At 37.7% G+C, this 24,675-nt stretch overlaps 1 protein-coding gene across 2 annotated transcripts in view; it reads left to right on the top strand.

The window, feature by feature from the left end:
* TBL1XR1 (TBL1X receptor 1) overlaps positions 1–24,675 on the top strand; it is a 175,763-nt gene that overhangs the window by 127,270 nt on the left and 23,818 nt on the right. For both annotated transcript variants that reach the window (XM_044920114.1, XM_021692372.2), the window contains 5 exons: positions 8,297–8,399; positions 19,361–19,506; positions 21,471–21,693; positions 22,410–22,542; positions 23,111–23,252. In XM_044920114.1, the coding sequence (XP_044776049.1) occupies positions 8,342–8,399; positions 19,361–19,506; positions 21,471–21,693; positions 22,410–22,542; positions 23,111–23,252 (702 nt within the window). In that variant the 5' untranslated portion in view covers positions 8,297–8,341. The remainder of the gene's footprint in view (positions 1–8,296; positions 8,400–19,360; positions 19,507–21,470; positions 21,694–22,409; positions 22,543–23,110; positions 23,253–24,675) is intronic.

Here is a 24,675-nt window from a genome sequence, read left to right on the forward strand (position 1 = left end):
TTGCTGAAATAAACTATTTATCTCCTTTGCTCCATAGCAGGTTGAGAACTCAAACCCAGCAAAGTAATTTTGATACATGATTCTGTGTGAGGCTAGAAGCTGCTGCTTAGCAGGGTGTTGGTGTCGTCTGTGACTGCAGTGGCTGGCTGACCACCTAGGGCTGCCATTCACAGCATAGTCTGTTTAAGCTGAGCGCCGACAGCCTGCACTGTACATGAGGCCTTGGCAATATGTGTCACATCTTGGAATTAGCAATTTTGTAGGACCTTCTAGTGCTAAGAATTTTCATTCTTCATAGCCATTAAATTATTTTATTCTTTTATGTTATATGTTATACATTCCATACTATTTTCCATGTGTGTTTTTTTTCTGTACTGAGGAAAGTTTAGTATTTTAATAACCTTTCTAAATACATATATAGAAGTGCTGTTCTCATATGACATTAAAATGAGGAAGTTAATACTGAAGAGGAAATTAAATAATGTGTAGAGTGCTTCGCTCCATACATAGCACGTAGGAATTTCTCAGTAATTGTGAATATTCTTGTGTTTCATTTTCCTTAACACTCAAATGAATGAGAAGCAGTGTGCACACACATAGGAGCAGAGGTAACTTGGTACACTTCAGACATTTGAATTAAAAGGAAGATGCTCTTCCAACACTGTGCCTATTACAGAAACCTGTAAGCCACTGGGATTTTACATCCTCTGCTTACCTATTCCCTCAGCCTTAAGGTTTATGGTTTCATAATTTTCTGTATTTTTTCTTATCCAAGTTAGTATTGTTTTCTTCACAGTAACCTGTAAGTCACAAGGTCTCGCCCTGGTCTACTTCGTTTAGCCTTTGTTCAGCCACATCTCCAGCACCATGTCATAGTGCCTGGTGCATTGGAAGTGTTCACCCCAAGTTTTGACTTAGTAGTGCTTTAGTGCATTTTTCCCCTCTTAGGTTTTGTTAATTGCATGACCACTGTAGTGTTTTTTCACTTATCACTACCCCACTGCCACAGCTGTATCTCATCTGCATTTGTTTGGATTTGGTTTATCACCCCAAAATAATAGATGTAACTTAGGAAAAATCTGTTCCTGTAGGGAAACAGAATCAGAGGTACCACTTTCCGTAAGACATGAGCTGTAATATTTTAACCACTCCGGAGCATTTCTGCTGGAACGTCCTCTGTTTTATCTCTAAATCAGCACGTATAAAGTGTGACTCTCCAGAGGGCTGTGCTCTCTAGGCACCCCATTTTTATGGGTAATTCTTCATGCTTTCTAATCTGGAAACAATTCGAAAAAATGTGACTTTTGCCCCCTCTTTTTCTTATTTCTTCAGATATAATCTATCACTAATTTTAGTCATTTTCTTGTTTTAAAACATCTCTTGGATAATTCCCCCTATTTGTCTGCCTTTTTTTGGTTGCAACTGAAAAGTCTCAAATTGGGTTAGACAATAAAATTAATTTTTGACTTCTTTAACTGAATTAGAGCGATAAATTAGTTTCTGATAGTACCTAATCCAGTTGCTTAATAGATAACTTGATGTCATTAATAACATAGTTATTAATGTCTCTCTTCTCTGGTGTCCTCTTTTTCTCATCTCTGCTCTAATGTCTGTGATGGTACATAGTGTCTTTGTTATCTGCCCCCTCCTCTCTGAAAGGAGGAGGTTGTCTTTCCTAGAAACCAGCAAATGTCTTTTAGCATTTCATTTACCAGGAGTGATTGAGGTGGGGCAGAGGGAGTGTGATGTGTATATGTGGGGGTGGGTGTCAGCCCTAAGCTGAAGATACAAAATATGCTGGTTGACTTAAGCAATTAAGTAAGCGCCTTCCTTTGGACCGGGAGGTCCATCTCATTTAAACCACAGGGTTGGGAATGGAGTAGTTCTCCAGATGGAAAGCAGGAATAGTGGTGTCTTTTGTCAGACTGTGGCAGTGGAGGCTGCAAGAGGCAAGCCACAGTTTTCTCATCTTCTTGATTATAGTCACTCAGCAGTTCTCAGCTGCTGAGATCCAGAGAAGCCTAAGGTATCCTTCCTTCTAGATGATCTCCCAACACCATACCATCCCCAACATAACAAGTACCTTGAGCACCTATGGGTCGTTAATATTTATTTGGAAAGGTAACTCAGAATGTCCAAGTTACCTTGGATGTACAGTTGTACAGAATGTACAGTTACCTGCCAATATAAAACAGTTCTTTGAAAAAAAAAGATTTATATATTTATTTGAGAGAGGGAGCGCGCGCGCCCGCGTTTATGTGTGTGAGAATGAGAGAGTCGGGGGAGGGACAGAGGGAGAGAATCTCTAAGCAGACTCCCCGCTGAGCATGGAGCCCAGTGTGGGTCTCCCATCTCACGACCCATGAGATCATGACCTGAGCTGAAACCAGGAGTCAGACGCTTAACTGACTGAGCTACTCAGGTGCCCCAAAACAATTCTTTTTTTTTTTTAAAAGATTTTATTTATTTGACAGAGAGAGAGACAGCGAGAGAGGGAACACAAGCAGGGGGAGTGGGAGAGGAAGAAGCAGGCTCCCCCTGAGCAGGGAGCCCGATGTGGGGCTCGATCCCAGGACCCTGGGACCATGACCTGAGCCGAAGGCCAGACGCTTAATGACTGAGCCACCCAGGCACCCCAACAATTCTTATTTTTAACATCAAAGTTCTTTTAGCAGCTTTTAATATTGTTGCTCTTTTTTCATCTTTTGAATAAACAACTGTGGCAGATATTTGTAGTTGTATTTACAGATGTATTTTCTGTTTTGTCACAAATTTGATAATGAATATTTTAAAATATTTATTAGTGTTATGGCCAGAATGTTTTTATGTTTATTATTGGTGAAATTGAACATTTTCCTAATGTTTCAGCTAGAGGGGCCGTCATCAGTTGGTTTGCTCTGTTGAGTGGACCCAATCTGTTGGTATTCAGTAAGAATCAGAATAGCCATGGGAGGGAAGGGTAAGAGGGACAGACAAAAATGGGTGAAGGAGAGTGGGAGGCACAAGCTTCCAGTTATGGAGTTAGTAAGTCGCAAGGTTAGAAGGTACAACATAAGGAGTAGAGCCAGCAGTATTGTAATACATCGTATGGTGATGGATAGTAGCCATACTTGTGGTGAGCGTAGTATGATGTACGCCATGTTATACATCTGAAACCAACATAACATTATGTGTCAGCAACACTTCAATTTATTAAAAAAAAGTCAGAATAACCATTTATTCCCTTTGGTCCAGTTACTTACTTGTAGAGACTTTTCCTGATTCTGAGAACTATTTATTATTGCACACCTACCAAAAAGAAATGAAAGAAAAACAACTTTAAGCTTAAATATCCTGATGGCAGTCTTAGAGGAAGGAAGGTTTAGGATCATCCAAATAGTTGAGCAACTCAAAAATTAAACTAGTATGTCTGTTATGAGATAATATGCCACCACTGTACATTGTGGAAGATAAAGTAATTTCAATTAAACATTTGATTTTGGATCATGCAAAGGGTTTCCAGATCTCCTTATAATGTGTTGTAGGCAGGACTGGTTTTATTTCTATCCATAACTTTCCCTGTCTTTTCATTCTTTTAAATTTAAAATGATGTATACAGGTTTATAGTTGGGTGCTGGCTTGCTCCAGGAATGGACTCAGAAAAGAATATATCTTTTTCCTAGGAGAAGCGAGGAGATGATTAAATTTGTGGGGCAGTTATTGTTCAGTGTGTGTTGCTGAACTCAGTTTTGTGATGCTGAAAGTGCTGTACGTACTCAGTTGAATGAATCCTAGCTAACTTGTCTCAGCAGTCCTGTTTTTTGTAGTAGTTGTTAAATTATTGTCTATAATGTCTTGAAGTAAAATATTTCATACTGAACATTTAAAATATTAAGTGTACTTTTAATATAAACACTTGGCTAAATATTAGTTAAGACTAGTTTTTATATTTACTTTTGACTAATATAGCTATGGATCTGAATTAAGTAACTGATTGCCTGTAACTGATAGGTATTTTGAATAAAAGCTCTTATGAGTTTATAGGCTATTCTGAGAGCTAGGATGGAAAAGTACAAAGGCATTTAATTTTTTTCTTTTTTTAGAACTCAGTCATTTACTATTTAAGGATAAATAAGTATGATGAGGCAGAACATACAAAAAATTGCTTTGGGGGGGGGGGCATGTGGGTGGCTCAGTCAGTTAAGCATCCGACTGTTGGTTTTCGGCTCAGGTCATGATCTCAGGTCATGAGATCAAGCCTCCTCTTCAGGCTCTGTGCTGGGCATGGAGCCTGCTTAAGTAATTCTTTCTCTCCCTTTGCCCCCCCCCCCCCCCAAAATTGCTTTTTGACTTTAGAAGCATTATTTATTTTGAATGTCTTGTTTATTTACTAGTCCATCTGCTCCTTGAGGGGCAGGACTTATTTTACCCATGATAACCTCAGCAGGTCTGACACCAGGATGGTATAGGATAGAGATTGGATGAATGTCTCGCTGCTGTTTTGTGATCTTGTTTGAAAATAGTTGTACTGAAAGGTACCACAGTGGCGGAGATGCAGGGGTAAGACTTCTTGTATACCCTCTGAAAATGAATGATGTCTAGTATCTGAATGTCTGGTCTTCACCTGGGACAGATGAAGAGTCCGTCACATTACAGAGGACCCACCTTAGCTGTGTAAGCTAACAGACCAAAATGGAGCAGTTCCACAAAGCCACAGTGAGTCCACTAAGGAGGTAGTCTAATTTCACTCTTTGGCACACAGGCTTTTAAGGTGTTTTGAAAGTGAAGACTGACTTTTTCAGGCAAGGAGTGTCTTAGTGTTTTCTTTTCATCGTCCAATGTCCTGTTCTTTTCAGGTGTCTTTTTGAAATTAGAATTTTAAAAGGGTCATACTCCAGAATTAAGTGTCTTTGAAAGTGGATAAACTCGAATCTTTGTAGACTCTATGTAGTTTTATTGCAACTGGGACTGAAACCTCTAGTACAGATTGCATTAAATTTACAAATCTTTTTTCTTTAGTGCTACCTTTGTATGTTTCTCTTCACTAACTGAACTCTGCAAGGCATGGGCCAACCTTATTTCATCTGTCTGTTCCTACTCTCAGCATAGAGATTTGTCTGCCCTAGCAACACACGTGGGCAACAATAAGGCTCTTTCTAGGAATGTAGGAGCTAACTGAAGTAGGGCTACAGGTGGAATAATACTTTTAAATTTGAACAGTTTACCCCTTTCCCTTAAAAAATGTTACTCTTGATTCCAGAAATTGATATAACGCTGTGATCAGTGGAATAAAAAAAATTGCAATTTGAACAGATAAGAACTTTTCTGCTCTACTTGTTGGGCATTTTTTGTGATGATTTTTTAAAAAATGTACCAGCAATATGTATGTATTATAAGAACATTTATAGACAATAACTTCCATCATTTTGGTTTGTATTTTTCTTTGCCTTGGAATGTATTAGGTAATGCTGAAGCATCACTGATCACCGCTTTAAGTTGAGACATTGATGGCCTTAGCTTATCAGAACCAAGCATTGTTGAAAACCTATGCATCTTAGGTACTTCAGCACCAGTGTTTGAATGTTGAATTGAATGGTATATTAGAGAAAAAAAAAAAGACTTAACTCTGTTTTCTTTGTCAGTCTGTTTCACTTGGAGTTCACCTAGCACATCTCATTTTGGGAAATACTGTTAATAAAATAGTGACGAATTGTTCCCCTTATGAACAGATATCCATGATTGGTCAAATTATGATTTAATTTCTTATAATTCTATAATGGTGTGGGATTGGGTTTGTTTTGTTTCTTTTTGAGAGAGAGTGCGCGCATGTGAGAATGGGGCAGGTGCCGAGAGAGAGAGAGAGAGAGAATCCCAGGCAGGCTCCACGCCCAGTGGAACCTGACCTGTGAGGCTCATTCTCATGACCCTGAGATCATGACCTGAGCCAAAATCAAGAGTCAGCGCTTAACCGACTGAGCCACCTAGGTGCCCTACTTGTTTTGTTTTTTTAAAATCATTCAGTTCAACAGGCTTTCAAAAGTGACTATGATTAATATCTCCTGTGTGTGCCAGACACACTGCTACACATTACTGTGGGTCAGGATAAAATTGAGCAAGATATCCTCCAGAACATGAATCACCTAATGTACCATAGTAGTAGGTTCTAGACAAGATGTCCTGAGCCAAAATCATCAAGAGTATTTACCTTTATCATTCCGAACATTCAGGTTATTAATTGTACTCCCTGAGTTAATTTTATGGGAGAGTACCTTTTTCTTTCTATGAAGATAATTGTTACTCTTCTTTGTGGTTACGCATTTCCTTAAGTGGAAGTACTGCTGATCCAGATTCCTCAGAGAACCTTCGGTTCTCCTCATTCCTGTGTCCAGCTGATCGCACTTTGGAACCTCTGTACTTCTCTCCCCGACTTCAGTGCCACACCCCAGGTTTTCTTCGTCCATTAGGTCCCTGCAACATCCTGCTACCTCAGCTCTTACTCCAGTCCATTTTCTGTCCAGTCTCTTCTACATATCAGAGCCAGGATGGTCTTTATACAGTGTCGGTCTGGTCATTCTGCTACCCGCTTAAAACCTGTCAGTATATTTTCTCTAAGTGATGCTGTCAAGGCCCCGCAGAACAGGGTTTTTGTGTTGTGAGCCTTACTTCCATGTTTTGTTTCTCTTTCTTCATCCAGCCTTTCCACTATTAGTGCTCACTGGATGCCTTCCCTTCCCTGCCTTCCTCCTACAGTCGTTTGTGTTCTCCCTCTCCTCCTCCATCCTTCCAGGTCTAAACACCAGTGATACTTTCTTCAAGATGTATTCCCAGACTACTAAATTTGGTTAGGGTTTCCTCTGTGTGAGTCATTGGAAAATTGTTATTACTTCCTTGTTTGTCTTTGTTCTTCTCTATGACAGAAGCTTGATGTGCTTAGTCACCACTTTTTCCACAACTTAGGGCAGGAGCAGTTCCCCTCACACAGTAGCCTACTCAGGTGTTTGTTAACAGTTTGTGACTTTTAAATATCCCGTGAACTGTGCATCATAAAGAGACCAATGATGTAGCAGGACAGTGAACACAGGCACATAATGTTAGATAGCCCTTTACTGAATGATGTCAATCTATACTTTTTTTTTTTAAAGATTTTATTCATTTATTTGAGAGAGAGCGAATGGGAGAAAGCACATGAGAGGGGGGAGGGTCAGAGGGAGAAGCAGACTCCCTGCCGAGCAGGGAGCCCGATGCGGGACTCGATCCCGGGACTCCAGGATCATGACCTGAGCCGAAGGCAGTCGCTTAACCAACTGAGCCACCCAGGCGCCCAATCTATACTTTTAAAAAACGGACCAAGAAAGTACACAGTCTGTGGATCAGATCTGGCCCACTAGCCTTGTATAAGGACCACAAGCTAAGAAAGGTGGTGGTGGTGTTTTTAAGTGCTTGAAAAGAAGTCCAAAGAGAAATATTTTATGATCCAACTTAATCATATGAAATCCAGATTTCAGCATCCATAAATAAAATTTTATTGGAACATGGCCAGACTCATTTGTCTGCATCTCGTTTGTTGCTGCTTTTGTGCTACAACCATAGAGTTGAGTGGTTTTAACAGAAACTGTGTATGGGTGGCAAAGCCTAACATACTTACTGCCTGACTCTATACAAAAAATGTTTGCTGACTTCTTTTTTAAATAATTTCTGTGACATGAGAACAGATAAGTATAATGAGAGCATATTTAAGTTAGGTCTCCGTTTCCTTCTTTCCCTCCCTCTAAATTCAGGATTTAAGTATGTCCGTTAGGAGAATATCATTTGGGTTTTGAAAACTGTATTCCCACCTCTCTGCTTTACATGTAGCTAGATCTTTTTGAAACTTGAACATTGCAGATTAGATATTGAGAAAACAGAGACTTCAAATCCTCTCAAATTATGCAGATAAAACCAGTGTAGATGGCTCATCCCTTACCCAGTGGTCTAAAATCATTCTTTTCCTAAATAAATAATATTCTGATTCCTAAAGTGTACTTTTTTTTTTTTCAATTAAGGAGAAAGAGGAAACAACTTTTTATGCTATTTGATATAGTCATATAAAATACGATGCTAAAGGCCTTTTATAAATTTTGAATCCTTTTTGCAAATATGTTACCTTGCAGAAAAATAGACCAGCCATGTTTTGGTTATATAATCTATCATTAGGCTATATAGAACCTTCATTTTACATCATTTATAATAAAATCAAATGGTTTTTACAACATTGTTTACATTTTGTTTAAAAATATTTTATTGAGAAAATACTTAATTAACTTTGTTTTATTTTTAGGGTTATATCCTGTGTTGTGACCTCATGGTTTAAGTGGGAATAAAGATGAGTATAAGCAGTGATGAGGTCAACTTCTTGGTATATAGATACTTGCAAGAGTCAGGTGAGTACTTTCATAAAGTAAATAGGCCTCAAATTATTTTAATATTCTCAAAATAACCTTTTATGCATTTGAAATTTGTATCAGTCCAAACTGTTGAACTTTGTATGTTTCCTTAATGTCTGGACTGCCATTTTAAAGCTATGTGTTACTGCATGGTTTAACTCTCTGACTCTTTCAAATATGTTGGAATCATCTCAGGCAAATATTTGTTAACAAGTGGTTTGGCTTTCAGTGTTCAAAGACCATTTTTTATAAGTTGTTATGAAATGAGATTGCACACGGTCAGTAGGAACATATAAACTTTCAGATAGCACCAATTTGATAATGTATATTTAGAATCCTCAGCTAAATGTTAATTGAAACTAAATTAGCTATGTTTTTTCAGAATGTTTTCATAATCATTACCCCTATCGATTTAGTTTATCCTTGACCTGAATTCTTACTAATATGTTTATTGGCGGTGATTAATAAATTAAATCATTGGAGGTCATTTGTAATAAATATTAAGTAAATCAGTGTTCATTTTTAAACAGATTAAGAGGTGTCCTAAAACAGAAGGAAAACTACAAGGGAAAATGTGGGATGGGTTAAGCAGGAAAATGTAAAAGTAGAAACTTGAGTTGGATGGGGTACAGGACCTGCGAAAGATTGACAGCACTGGCGAGTGCAGCTTATTAGCATGATATGGAGCCATTTGGAAGTTGAAAATAAGCTGGAGAGGTTGAATTTTAGAAATCATAACTTAAAGTTGGGACGTTGTAGTAGTAAGGTGAGGCATAGTGTATGTGTAAAAGGCTAACTGTGGTGGGCGCATGGGAGGGAGGACAGAAGGCCGGGAGCAGGAATTGAGCCCTCAGTTTTGATTTTGAAACGATATTCTTTGATAGGGCTTAGTCATTGTCCTCTCCTATGCAGGGAGTGCAAACATGGCCTTAGATCTTAGATGCCCCTGCTCGCTGAGCTGTTGCCAGCTTCACTCCAGTTCTGGGGGTTTCCTATTCCCAGGCACCATCACTGCTTCTCTCTGGCCTGAAACAGCTGAGAAAATGATGTCTGATGAGGGCAGAAAGGGAGAAAGAAAAGAAACGAAAGTAACCAACTAAGGCAGAATAATTTGTTCTGAAGCTTTGAAATGAATAGATCTTGTTTTGTTTTTTCCTTTTTCAACTAGTCAACTGGTATTGAAGGCAGTTCCTGAGACAATATCCATTGAATATTTTGAGCAAGATTAAAATGATTAATGAAGTGGAGAAAGTAGTGACCTGACCTTGTGATTATTACATATATAAGACAGATGCACATGCCTTGATATTGTTACTTGGTAACTTTGGCCAAAATTGAAAGAATTGTTGGGTCAAAACAAACTCCTGCTTTCTATGCCTTTGAAACTGACCACCATTTAAGCCAGAGCTTTGAGACCTGGGACACTAAAGTAGAAAACGTTGTGAAGGGCCAATAGATGAGAAATGTATGTAATGGCTTGTAGGTGTATTGTAAAGGCAACCGCTTAGGTTGAATCATAAGAAACTGCTGTTTCTGGACATAAGAAACAGTTGGAATAGCTCAGCAGCATCCTGTAGTTCAGCCTATACTGCGGTGAAGTGGGGCAAGGTGAAGTTAGGGATGTTAATGAACACTCAGATTTTTTTAGCAAACAGAAGTCCACAAATTTGTGTTTTATGTTGCTACAAAAAAAAAAAATACAGCAAGTAAAAGGGGCAGTAAAATAATACTCTGGATTAATTTCTGAAAGAGTATCCAGTGGTTAAATATTACCAGAAGTCTTCTTGAAGTTGCTAATGTTCTCAGAGAAAATCCTTTGAAATTCCACATTTTAAGGTATTCCATGTTGCAGTAAAAATAAAGCAAGAATTATATATTAAGAATAAAACTGTGTGGTAGACTGCTGCTTATCATAGTAAGTCCTTTATAATTTTTTACTGTGTTCTTAGTTGTGCTTTGTGTATTTAGAAAGGTTTATACTTCACGGTGTACCCGTAGTGAAGTACAACGTTAAGCCACATCTCTGAAAATGTGAACACCAGTCCCTTTATTAAATTTGTAATTTCCTATTTACATTATGGTTTATAGGGGAAAATCAGGTTCAACTAATGACATTTTGACTTATGGCAGTTTTTCTAGGAATGCAACTTGCCATAAATTTAAGAACTGCCTATACCAGAATTCTAAAGTTTGATCCTCTGACCACCTGCATCAGAATCACTTAGAGAATGGCGAGTGGGGCCCAGGAATCTGCATTTTACAAATGCCCCAGGTGATTCTTAGGCATAATAAAGTTTGAAAGGCACTGGTCCCTATTAGTTGTAGGACAATTAGAACTTGACAAGAAAGTTGACAACAGGTACATGTAACATGTTCACAAAATTCTTGAAAGAAAAATTATATTTAGTAGCTCTTCGAGATAAAGTAGAAAGCATGAAGTGTACATATTGAGATTTTGGAGTGTGAGAATACCTCCTACTAAACATTAGGGAGGTGCCACTAAAAGAGGTGTATTTGTATTTATAGGCAGGATTTTGTAGGAATGATGAGGCATGTTTATATCATAAAGGATACCATGAGACATTCATTTGAAGTTACTTCCAGAAGTAGGAGATGGGAAAAAGTTTAGGAAATTGATAGTTCTGTGAGCTCAGACCAAGTTTCAGATAGAGCTCAGAATCTAGCCCATCTCAGCACTTGGTGACTTATTCCGAAAGTTGTTTCTTGGTTCTGATCTCTAATTATACATAAAATTGGCCATTTTTGCAAGTGATTTGATTTTGGAATCCAGTAATTCCTTTTCTGGGTGTATTTTGGTGTATTTTGGAGTACTGAATTGGTTTAGGAGCTAGGTAGGAAGAAAAGTAATCATGACAAAGAAAGTATTTGTGAAAAGACCTTCACAGGACTGGTTTTTAAAGACCACCACTAAGGAAAGTAAAATTTTTTCGTGCTTGTCTCATTATCTAAGACCTCTCACGGAGAAAGTCCAAAATACACCTTATGAAAGTTTGTTCTGTTTTGATAAATGTATAATTTAGAAATAATGTTTTCCAGTAAGAACTTCTAATACTTGTTCTCTGTAAACACTTTAATGTTGGCTGGACTATGGTATCCATCTCCAGTGAGAATAAAACCCCTTAAATTGTTTTACATACTTTATACTATGAGATGACCATCCTATTATGATGACTATTATCAGCACTAGAAGATATTATATATTAAAAGCCCATCTCCTCTCCCAGATTATATAACTTCTGATTTTTTTTTCTTCATCCATAAAACTTGTTGCTTGTTGAAAAGGGATTACATTGTGATATTCAGCCTCAAATGTTTTATAGGCTTCTATTTGAAATAAGTCATCCTCCCCTACTCATTTAAGCTAATTAAGAGGAAAGTATATATTATTGTAAGATGTCTTTTTATTTTCTCAATTCTGTCTCTTAACAAGTTACTTTGGTCATCACCATTTTGTCCTTCAATGAACTAGACTTAGGCTTTCATAGTCAACAAAAATTTTCTAGGAAAGAAAATTTTTTTCTCTTTTGAGAAAACTTGAAAATTGAGTGTATTTGACAGTGTAGTACCGTAAGTAATGGTTGACTTGATTATTCAGTATGTTCCATTTAATTAGCGTTCGCCCAAGGGCATTAATAATTTGATTGCCCTAATAACTCACATCAATTCTTAGTGCAGAATAAGCACTAAGGGGTACAGCTAAGTCGTATGGAACAGAACTTGATACAGTGTTAATTTGAAAAGATTTAAGGTGGTTTGGACTTTTTTTTTTTTTTTTCCCGTTGCATTGAGTCTTCTCTAGTTATTCCTAGGTTTAGTGTATTTTTTCTAGAGAAATTGTACCAGCAATTATTTGTGAACTTGTGCCACCTTTTTTCTTGTTGCTTTGTGTAAGATGTAATTTTATTTTGCTTTAAATGTGTATTCTGTTTGGGGGAGAATTCTTGATTCTAGATAAAACTGTCATCTATGATATGTTTAAAAGCTCAGTAGCATTTCGGTGAATGGTGTACTTAGTATTGGATGCTGTGAAACAGTTGCATTTTATGATGGAAGACTAACTGGAAAATGCAGGAACAGTGTGTCCTTATTAATGAGCTATTTTCTAGATTGTGATTCTGAATGCTATCATTTTTTAAAATCCTCATGTTTTTAGAACTGATGTTCATCTTGCCATAGAGTCTTGGTTTATGAAAAGGTGATGATGTATATAAGCTTAAAGCATTTGGTTATGAAAGATCAGCTTGTCTCTCCCAACCCTCACCTCTCTCCACTGTTCACTAACTTTTTCAGGGGGATATTCAGTCTCTCTGGATATAGGCCTTGCACTACTCCACTTTTTCTGAGAGGGTGCTTCCTTCAGATGTTCTGTTATTTGTTTATAAGAGCATACACACTTAATTTAGAAATCTACACATATCGTAGTAGGCACAAACTAACCCGAATGTTTATGTATAACATTAAGGTTCTGATCCTGTAACACCAAAGAACCTATTTGTTGTTTTTGGTTTTGTTTTTGTTTTTTCATTTAAAGATTCGGTATTAACCCCTACAATGGCTAAGAAAATGTCAGCAATCAAATGACAGTGTAGTTTCTCTTGACTCAGATAAAGGTAACTGGGCTAGATAAACATTCCTTCCTCCTTATCCTCCTGCTGGTGCCCACTTATAAACAGACTTGAACAACGAACTGAATGGAGTCAGGTTAAACTGGCTCTCAGTGCCTCTAGCCATGAAGGCCTGGAGTGAGGCGAGTTCAGGATTGGGTATGTCCACCTCTAGTCTTTCTTTTCATTTTTATGAGTAATTGGTTGGCTACAGAAATGCGGGTTAAATATACATACACTTTGCTTTGTAATCAAATAAAATATGCAGTAACATGGATTTCTCACATAGTTCTTGTACACATGACTAATTAACGATAAACAGCAAGTACTTGTCAAAAATAATGGTAAATTTTATACTTCCAAATCAGTTATTCTCTTTTATAAGCTGAATGACTATTTTTTTGCTGATAGAGGAAAATTCCTATTTACACATTACTGCTGACATGCTTGTTAAAAGACAAATGTCGTTTAATAATTACCAAATAGAGAACTTGCTCGGTCTTACTAGTAATCTTGCTTATTTTTTCCAGGAATAGCCAGCAATAATAAGGGCATATGGAAACATAAATTGCTGATGGCATTATAGATTTGCATAATTTGGGGGCAAAGCAGTTGTGCAATTATGAAAACATCCTTTAAAATGCCCATGTCCCCCTCAACTTTTGAGGGAATCCATCCTAAGGAGAAAAAAACATACATATCTGGCAAAAGCCTATACATGTAGGTATTTGAGGTGACATTCCTAAGTAGTAAACACTGAGAAAGTCTAAACTTTCCATCGATGGGATGAATAATTTACTAGTTGAGTACATTCATTCGCCAGATAGTATGATAGTAAAATTATTTCAGAAAATATAGTTCATGTAGAATGTTCATGGCTATATATATATATTTTTTTTTTTTTTAAAGATTTTATTTATTTATTTGAGACAGAGAGAATGAGAGAGACAGAGAGCACATGAGAAGGGGGAGGGTCAGAGGGAGAAGCAGGCTCCCTGCCGAGCAGGGAGCCCGATGCGGGACTCGATCCCGGGACTCCAGGATCATGACCTGAGCCGAAGGCAGTCGCTTAACCAACTGAGCCACCCAGGCGCCCCATGGCTATATATATTTTTAAGGGCAAAATCAGCCCTTAAAAATATTAGGGCCCAGAATTGTGTAGCCCAGTGTGTTATATTGTGATGGAGGAAAAAAATGTGTAAAGAGAAAAAGGAAATACAAAAAAATTAACAGTTGCACTTGGGTTTAGTTTTGTAATTTTTTTCCTTCTCCATGTTGTCCATTATTATTTTTTTTTTTTTATAAGTACTGGGTCTAAATCTTCAGCATGCAGGATCCCCTCTAGCATTTTTTTCCCCTCCTTCTTTTCACCTTTTCTAAAATCTTTAAGCCTGTAAGTATGGAACTTTTTAGAATAAACAAAAATCTGCGTCTATAGGACACAGTTGGAAATGGATTTGGGGACAAGGGAGTTTGTGGTGATGGGAGCAGGGATATAATTTTCTGGGGGTTTTTTTTTGTTTTGCTTTTTGTTTTGTTTTTGTTTTTACCTGAAGCTTAAATAGGATCTTGGATTATTAGATTTTCCTCCTGGACTGTGTCGTGGTAATAGTTAAGCTTTGTGTGTTGTTGCTGTTGTTCAGTCACCCTGTACCATAGCAGTGATGTTCAGGCCCATTTTCATGTTCCTGTAGTCTGTTTGCAAAGGAGAGTTGGCTTGCTCTGGAGGACTAATACCTCTTTGAGAACACAGCCCCTGTCATCCCAAGGGAACGCCTTCCCTGAAACAAGCAGTATGTAGAAAACAGTTGTTTTGTGATCTTGTTTCTTATGTGGGAACCATGCGTGGTGTCGTGGGCTCCTGAGTTACCACGCCCCCCTGGCCACTGCTTGTCTTTATTCCTGAGTTACTATATACTGAACTTTCATGGTTTTTAGCCTTAATTCCTTTCTGGAATCTCTTTTCTACCTCCCAAATCTTAATCACCCTAGCGAATTTGTAGAGTACTTGATTACATAGGTATTATTTATATCAGATTTGCTCTTACTCCTGGAAAGAAGGGATGCTATTTTAAGCAATCAAGCCAGTCTTTAACATCTCACAGATTTAGATGAATCTCTTTTGCCTTCTACTATGTAAATCAAAAGCTGCCCCTAAAAAACTGTTTCCTGCACATGTATTTACAGATAAATGGAAATGTTTTTTGGCATAACCTGGTTCAAGTTTTAGTATGTTTTTTAGGGAAGAGTTAAGTCAGATACTTTTATTTTTGGATTCATAGATTTTCTGATGTGCCAAAATACGTTATAGTAGAATTGCATTCTGATTTAACAAACGTTTATTGAGCATTAGTTAAATTAGGTAACATTCTAGGTTTCCAGAATGAAAAGATTTACTAGACATCAACTCTTTCTTCAAGTAGCCCAGTCTAGCATCATACACATACACAGAAGGTAACCATTCAGTGTGGTAAATACCGTACATATAATAAACTATAGGATTAACATAGCTGAGAAAGATCCCCGTCTAGGGTAGTAAAAGAAGGGACTTGCCCTCCATTCAAATAAGAGGAAAGAACTTAGGAACACATAAGATACAAAAGCATGAGATAGCATAGCATATTCACGGTGCTACATATAATTGGCAATAACTTGAATTTAATGTGTAATGGGAAGAAGGGTAGGGGGCATGGAATTGGGGAGATGAGTCTGGAGAGATAAGTAGGGTCAGATTACAAAGGTAACAGTGTGTCATACTTAGAAGTTTGGCCTTTATTAGGAAGGCCAAAGGGATCATTGAAAGTGCCCAAGTAAGGAGTGATGTGATTGGTTTTGTTTCATGGATAATGCCCTAGCTGTAGTGTGGCAAATGGACTGAGCTGGGGAAAGAGGAACTTAGGGTAGTAATTGTAGGCAATGGATGATGGGGACTAAACCAGGTTCTAGCAGAAAAGGAAAGCTGATGACAGAGACCAGAGAGGTAGGATTGATAGGATTTGGTGAATGGTGGAGCACTAGGGACCAAGGTAAAGTTAGGATGACTTTCAGGTGTAATGAAGTAAGGTCAAATTTCTAAGGAAAACGAAGTTTTAGGGAGGGGAATAAGAAAAGTAGTTGTGTTTTTGTTTTTTTTTTTAAAAAGATTTTATTTATTTATTTTGACAGAGACACAGCGAGAGAAGGGAACACAACCAGAGGGAGAGGGAGAGGGAGAAGCAGGCTTCCCGCGGAGCAGGGAGCCCGATGCGGGGCTCGATCCCAGGACCCTGGGATCATGACCTGAGCTGAAGGCAGAAGCTTAACGACTGAGCCACCCAGGCACCCCAAGAAAAGTAGTTTTGAATATAATGATTTTAAGCTGCCATGTAATGCTGTGACTAGAAATTTAAAAATTACAGTTGAATTCAACATTTATTGAAGCAGAGTGTTTTTAATTGTGGACCTTTTTTAGGGTGGACATTAGTGTGAAGTGTCCAGACAGTGCTAATAACCCTTTCAGAGTTGTTTTTTACTATTTGAGATGGATGTAAGCACCTGGGATAGCTTCTCTCCTGGTCTGGTAGGACAAATTTGGGATATACAACATGCCAGCCCAAAATCAACATTGTTCCGCCTGCAACTTTTAGGATATTCTTGGACATAAGCATGAACTCTAATTTAACAGGGTCTAAATGTGATGGTTTTGATTATTTAAATTGTACTCATGAATTAGAGGGTACAGAAGTCCTGGACTTTGCTAAAATTTGTGAGTCTTAACGAAAGTCAAAACACTTGAAAAACGTTGCTAATAAGATGTCTTAATGTTTCACGCACTACTGACACCTCTTTCGAACACCCTGAGTTGAAACAGAACAGTGATGTAATCCTTCGTTTCTATCAGTAAACAGGAGCTCACTCTGTCTTAGCTTTATCCTTGACCATATTTTAACTTAATTGTTCAGTAGGAGCAACGGAATGTAGTGGTCACCTCCATGGTCTCTGAATGAATTTAAATCCTTATCCTCTTAAAGATAATGTGGTATATATACACAATGGAATATTACTCAGCCATAAAAAAATGAAATCCTGCCATTTACAACACCATGGATGGAGCGAAATAAGTCAGCAAAAGACAAATACTGTATGATTTCACTCATATGTGGAATTTAAGAAACAAAACATGAACATAGGAAGGGAAGGAGACAAACCATGAAACAGACTCTTACCTATAGAGAACAAATGGAAGGTTACTGGAGGGGAGGTGGGTGGGGGGATGGGTTAAATAGGTGATGGGCCCTAAGGAGCGCACTTGTGTTGTCTGATGTTGAATCACTAAATTGTGCACCTAAAACTAATATTACACTGTGTGTTAACTAACTGGAATTTAGGGCGCCTGGGTGGCTCAGATGGTTCAGCGTCTGCCTTCAGCTCAGGTCATGATCCCAGGGTCCTGGGATCGAGTCCCGCATCGGGCTCCCTGCTCCAAGGGAAGCCTGCTTCTCCCTCTGCTTCTCTCTCTCTCTCTGTGTCTCTCATGAATAAATAAATAAAATCTTAAAAAAAAAGTTTAAAAAAGTTAAAAAAAAAAACTAACTGGAATTTAAATAAAAACTTAAAAAAGTAAATCCTTATCCTGTTAGTGGCTATTTTCCCATCTGTAAGCTCAGATTATAAAATAATAAAACTATATATGTGTGCATGGTGGAGACCCTCCATAAATGATATTGTCCATCTTGAAGTCTTTGTAAATCTCTAAGCCACTTGGCTGTTTAGCTTTTTTTCCCCATTTATGACTTACTGCAAAATTTATTTAGGGAAGGGCATATAATTGAAAACAGGACTCTGCAGCCTCACTGCTTATGGATTTCACTGCCTTATCTTTTACCATCTCTCCCCATCCTTCCCAGCCTTTATTAGCCTTCTACCCTGGCAATCTGGAATTTACTCATTTTCAAGTAGTTATGGGTTTCCTGATAGGGGCAATGCAGAATGATGCTCTTTTTCGTTGATATGTTTCTTAGTTTCATTACTATGTTTCTTAGAAATCTCTGTGAGCTCAGATTAAGCTGAAAACCATAAATGTGTTTAATAATGATTGTGCTTGTAGGCAAAATCATGAGTTAAAATCAAAGACTTAGAAGGAATGTCTTTTCACTTCTCACTGTGGGTTGCAGGAGTGGAATGGCCAGGTGTTTCCAAGAGGGGAGGAAGGAGCCATGAGGAAAACCAACTTAGGTGTACTTTGTCTACTGACTAAAATCTTTCCTAGCTTTGTGTGAGTCCATAGTACTTTATTCTAGACTGTTCATAAGTGCCACAGAAGCCTAAATTAAGTGGAAGCACAAAATGCAACAAGACACAGAGTCAGCACTAAAAAACTAGGATAGACTGGGATAGTTATTACATGGGTTAAATCCATTTAAGACACAAGTAAGCCCATATTCATTTAGTTTACTTAGCATGAAAGTTTCTTAACATTCGTATTATATATATAATGTGATTGAATTATTTAAAATACATTAATGACAGTTACTATTTAATGATAAGCTCTGGTGGATGTTTTAGTAAAGAGAATAAGTGCACATGCATTTATCATTTTACTAGAATTTAATCTTTGAGTTTAGACTTAACTTTTATAAAAAGCGAGACCGACATAAAGAGATTTTTATTACATATTTTGGGTTTAAGTATTTCGAATTAAAACTAAAGAATTGCTGATAGAAACTGGTGATTTACTTGCTAACTTTCATTTCTTAAAGCTTTCGTTTAGATGGGTTATCACTAAGTGGCAAAGAATTAGTAATTTTTTTTTTTTTTTTGCATTTAACTCATACATACAGTGAGATTTAAGCATAAAAATTTTCATGTTTTATAACTTTAGTTTGCTTTTTATTTCCTAAGTTAAAAAAAAACCCTGCAAAATATTGGATTTATACTGTGTTTGACAGAAATATCAAATGTCACCTTAATTTATCTTGGCCTAAATTATCTTTAGTGAAGCAATCGACTCACATGATTTCCAAAGACTACCCCCCCCATCCCCCTGCCCCGGTCCAGCTTTAAAGTTCAGTGCTATTCTTTGAGGAAAGTTATGTGCCATGGCTAAATTTTATATGTACTAGAGATTTTATATCATACTTTATGTAATTAAAGTGAAAAGGAAAATATGTAAAAGTTAATATGTTTGGATTTTGGTATTTCTTTTGTTTAAAAACATATTTAACCTTAGCTAACAGTCTGGGATTCCAGATGGATGGATTGCAATTTTGAAAGATTACAGAGGTCTTTCATTTGTGTCCTATAGCATGTTGCCACTAGGAGAATAAATTCTTACACCTTTTCTTCTGCTTTTAGGATTTTCTCATTCAGCGTTTACCTTTGGTATAGAAAGCCATATCAGTCAGTCTAACATCAATGGTGCCCTCGTCCCACCTGCTGCATTGATTTCGATCATCCAGAAAGGTCTACAGTATGTAGAGGCAGAAGTTAGTATTAATGAGGTAAGGAAAATTTATTTCAAATACTCTTACTCTTTAATTTGTCCTTAAATCTGCTATCTTGTTTGTTCATTCATTATCTGATTTCAGCTTCACCAGGTTAACAAAATTGAAGGGTGGTGTTCCTTATGTCACAGGTTGAACAGGCAAGGCCTGTTGACTCCGAACTATAAGAACCATTAGTTCTAGTTTATTTCCCTTTCTTTGGTTTTATAAGTAAATAAGAAGAAATAATTTTCTTTAAAACAACAACATTGTGCTGTGAAATGCTGAGACCACAATTGACGGTCTGAAAAATTAAAAAACCTCAGGTTATTTGGTTATACCTGATTTTGGAAGGCAGTTTATAATAAAAGCCAACTCTTGATACTTTTGCCTATCTAATAAGGTCCATATATAGGTAGTTTAATTCAGGTGTCGGCCAACTATGACCCATGAGTCAAATCCTGCCTGCTTGCCTGGAACACAGCCACACTCATTCACTTATATATTGTTTTGGCTACTTTGGTGCTACAGTGGCAGAATTGAATAATTGTGACAGAGACCTTATGTTCTGCAAAGCCTAAGATAATTTACTGTTTGTCCTTTCAAAGAAAAATTTTGCAAACCCTGGTCTAGCTAAAAAATTTCATATATGGTCAGGAATTATAACATGTGGGGCTCTTTATGTTATTTTCATTTCACAGATTAACATGGCTCCCCTTTCCTTTTGCAAGTATTTTTAAAACAAGCATCCGTGGTTTTATTTATTATTTATATATTATTTATTACTATAAATATAGTATACTAATTCTGGCTTCATTATATTTTAGTTTCCTCCTCTTTAAAACGGAAAAATCCACTAATATTGTGTCCTCGTTGACGTTTAGTACTTTCTGTCCCAGAGTATCTTTTACTGCAGAGGGTGAGAAACAGTTTCCATCAGTGGCCAGAATTAGTCTCATGGTATCTGAAAAATAAATGTCTTATAGATTTAATATAGTACTCTATAATGTATCTGTTGGTATTAATATTTTTAAGTTACTGAAATTCTCCTACTCCTCAGATACTCCTTACATTTGACAACTCAGAAAGATGTGCCATGTTTTTGTAACTCAGAGCACCCATCACCCCACTGTAGTATCTACCAGCTTACGTGAATTGGGCCTTACACATGCATATTCCTAGCTCATTTGCCCAGTTTCTATTTCTGACTTGTTCTCTCTCCTTGTGCCTGCTGGAGAACTTTTTATTAATTGTGAGCTTCCTAATATCAATGAGAGGAGCTTTGGAAAATTACGGCAACTCCATAAAATTAAAGAGCACAGTCTCAAGAGTTATGATGGTACTTCTCAAATGGTAGTGTGCCCTAGAGAGCTTGTTAAAACATGGATTCCTGAGCCCTTCGGAGATTTCGATTCTGTAGGTTTGACTCTCCATTTATAACAAGCTACCAGCTGTGATGGTAGTGCTGTTGGTCCTCGCTCAGGTCACACTAGGAATAGTGTCAGGAGATCTCCGTTGCCATTGACTGGCTGTGTGACTTCTGCAAGTCTTTAAACCTGATTGTGCTTCCATCTCACCATTAGTAAAATGAGATGATTATATGGCAAAATATCTGAGGCCTGTTTCTTGTTTTAATACTTGAATCAAATCACAAGAAATTTCTGAGTCCAACAAAGCTATTTTAAAAGTTTTTAGTTGTAAAGAAGTGTTTATTCTAATGTGGCACCAAGTCTCCTACCATTGTATGAACTCTTTCATAATGGTCATTAATTTTCCCGGACAGAATTTTGGAATCTAACGAATAACTTTTTATCACCTGGACCTGCATTTTATTATTCCTTTCAGTATTTCGGCTTTCTCTGTGCAATATTTCACAGTATGAACTAGGTGAGGAGGAGGAAAATTTAAACAGCTCTTTGCAGTTGCTTCACCCTAAATGTCTTCTCTTTCATGTTTCTTTTCTCAAAATGTTCCACGTCCAGGATGGTACCTTGTTTGATGGTCGGCCGATAGAGTCTCTGTCCCTGATAGACGCCGTAATGCCTGATGTAGTACAGACAAGACAGCAAGCTTACAGGGATAAGCTTGCACAGCAGCAAGCAGCGGCTGCTGCCACCTCCACAGCCGCCACAAACCAACAGGGGTCTGCAAAAAATGGAGAAAACACAGCCAATGGGGAGGAGAATGGAGCACATACTATAGCAAGTGAGCGGAAAGAATTTCTAAAAATTCCTTTGCAGCAAAAGTAATTTTGCTTCATGTGGATGTCTCATCTTCCAGACTGAAGTAACATCATCTGTTTCATTTATGCCAACTTGTTTCCCTAACTTGTATCACAATTCAGATTCTTACTTCTGAAGCTCCAAGAAGCTAGATTTACTTTCATGGATTTTATTTTCTTCTTTACATATTTAGAAACCATTTTCTACTGTTAGATAAATTTTGTTGTTTGCATTTGATTTCTAAAGAAAATTTGTAATACTAGTCATTAACACAGTAACGCTCTGACGTGGAGATACAAAGGCAGCTCTCATGTTACATGAATGATATCAGCAGCCCCTACTGGCAGAAACTCAGTGTTGACATGGATTATATTTAATTCAGACCACTTTATCATTTTAGCCTTGTTTGGCTCTAACCTTTTTGCAAGTCTTTTTCACCGCCTCCCCACCACCCCAAACACATACTCATGTACATCTTTTAAAAATTATAGGGTCATACTTAACTAAGGATGGGAATTTATTTCTCATGTACAGTTATTTTCACCATTACCTGATATAGGTGCGGGAAAAAAAAGTTAGACTTTTATATTTTAGGGCAGGTATTCGCTGATTAAGAATTATTCCCCACCCCCCACCCCCCAAGGATGTTGTAATATTACTTACCTAAATGGCATTTTTCACTTGTTTCTCATGACACAGATAATCATACTGATATGATGGAAGTGGATGGGGATGTTGAAATCCCTCCTAATAAAGCAGTTGTGTTACGGGGCCATGAATCTGAAGTTTTCATCTGTGCCTGGAACCCCGTTAGTGATCTCTTGGCATCGGGGTATGTTTCTCAAAGTGGAACTAAAATGTATTTAAAAAATACCGTACTGAACTATTGCACATTTTATAAAAGCATTACTTATGTTTTCACGTTTTTGTTGCTTTGTGGTCCTTTTGCCTCTGTAAGTCTTTATTCATAACATAATCTTAGAAATTATTTTTTAAGATTTATTTATTTGAGAGAGAGAATGAGCGAGCACAAGTCGGGGGGGGGTGCTGCGGGAAGGGGGGAGAATCTCAAGCAGACTCCCTGCTGAGTGTGGAGCCTGACTCAGGGCTTGATCTCACGACCCATGAGATCATGACCTGAGCCAAAATCAAAAGTCGGTCGCTTAACCAGCTGCGCCACCCAGGTGCTCCCATAGTCTTTGAAGTTTTAATTAAACTTACTTCTTCAGAAAAGTGCCTAGGGTCCCCAAAGTGGAGACTAAGGAAAATAGTTGGAAATGGAAATCCCTGAGAGTCTAGTTTTTATTTGCCTTATTAATAAGAGTATATAAATATGTTACTTTGATTCTGGGATACTTGAGAATATCATGAGGACTTAAAATATGTTGCATACTTTATAGGTCTGGAGACTCAACAGCAAGAATATGGAATCTTAGTGAAAATAGCACTAGTGGCTCCACACAGTTAGTACTTAGACATTGTATACGAGAAGGAGGGCAAGATGTCCCAAGCAACAAGGATGTGACATCCCTAGATTGGAATGTGAGTATCACTGTATTATCCACGGTGAATATAGTTCCTAATCTTCATAACCTCTCTGAACCGCAGACTAAAGCAGGGGTTGTCCATTTGCTGAGATGCTTTTGAATTTCACTCATACGAACAACAAACTAGGACTCGCCATTCTCAAATGTGTTAAAAACAACGACTGGCCTTCCAGTAGTCAGACCTCCGTCCAGCTAGCAGCTCTTCAGTTTATCTTGCAGCGGAACCTTTGTCCAGCTGGTGGTCGCCCACTCTGTGCTTTGTCCTCCTCAGCTGTAAAGTACAACTGTGGTAATGGTGCCTGCTTAAGGGAGGTAATAGGTGAAAATCAACAGCAGGCACATACGAAGTCCTTAGTCCTTAACGACTTAGTCCTTAACGACTAAGGGCTTAGTCCAAAGGGCTTAGTCCTTAACGACTAAGCCCTTTGCTAGGGGGTTAGGAGAAATCTCCATAATAAAAGCATGTTCTTGTTTTTCTCATTTTGTATGGAATGATGAGAACTTCACTGCTGATCGCCTTGTAGGGACTGTTAGTCTAGGTTACTTCCAAGCTCTATTCTAGCTGGAGGAATCTTACAGCTCTCGGATGCTGTGTCATTCCACATCTTTCAGAGATCACTTCACTGCTCTGACTGACCAGAAAGTTTGAGCTCCTCGTCCGTAAAGCTTCACCCTTTCAGTTTCACGTACGTGATAAGCAGCTTGGTTTGTGTCCATTCCCATGATTAATTTGTGGAAAATTCACATTTTGAAAGTTCTTATATCTTTTCCTTTATTCCATGTGGCCTTTTTTTCCTTCCTTGTGACTTTGCATCCATTTTTTACCTGCTCTCTCAAGTGTAAGAAGCATCTTAGACAACTTCAGCGTCTTGAGCATTTCATGGGATTCACCATTCTTTCCTCAGCAAATGAACACTCTTTTCCTCCTTTGGCCTCTATTCGACAACTTTTGTGCGGCTTTCCATAGGATCTTCCAAGTCTCATTCCAGCGAAAGAGAGCTGTCTTTAAAAACGGTATCTCTAGCTAAATTTCTCAGTGTCTATGAAATTCTTCCAAAACAAATAGCTAGGGTTTTGTTTTTGTTTTTGTTTTTGTTTTGTTTTGTTTTTAGTGTTCCCTTATAAAATTTCCAGCAATGTATTTACTCTTTCCCTCCTGTGAAGATAGCAGTTACCAAAATGAGAAAAAGGTTTAGCATGCCACGGTATTGTTTGGTTGTAGGGTCAGGACTAAGAATTATCTTCTCAATATATGGGACCTTATTATATCTTAAGTCAGAGACCTTACCACCTTGATATGCTATTTGGCTCAGAGACCTATGAGTTAACTTAATGAAATTTACAGGTTACACTGAATAGGATGGTTAACAAATGTTTGTTGAGCTTGGTGATTCTCAACTCCCAAGTTACAGTTTTCA

This window comes from Neomonachus schauinslandi, chromosome 1 (assembly GCF_002201575.2).
Source record: "Neomonachus schauinslandi chromosome 1, ASM220157v2, whole genome shotgun sequence".
Taxonomy (NCBI): Eukaryota; Metazoa; Chordata; class Mammalia; order Carnivora; family Phocidae; genus Neomonachus; species Neomonachus schauinslandi.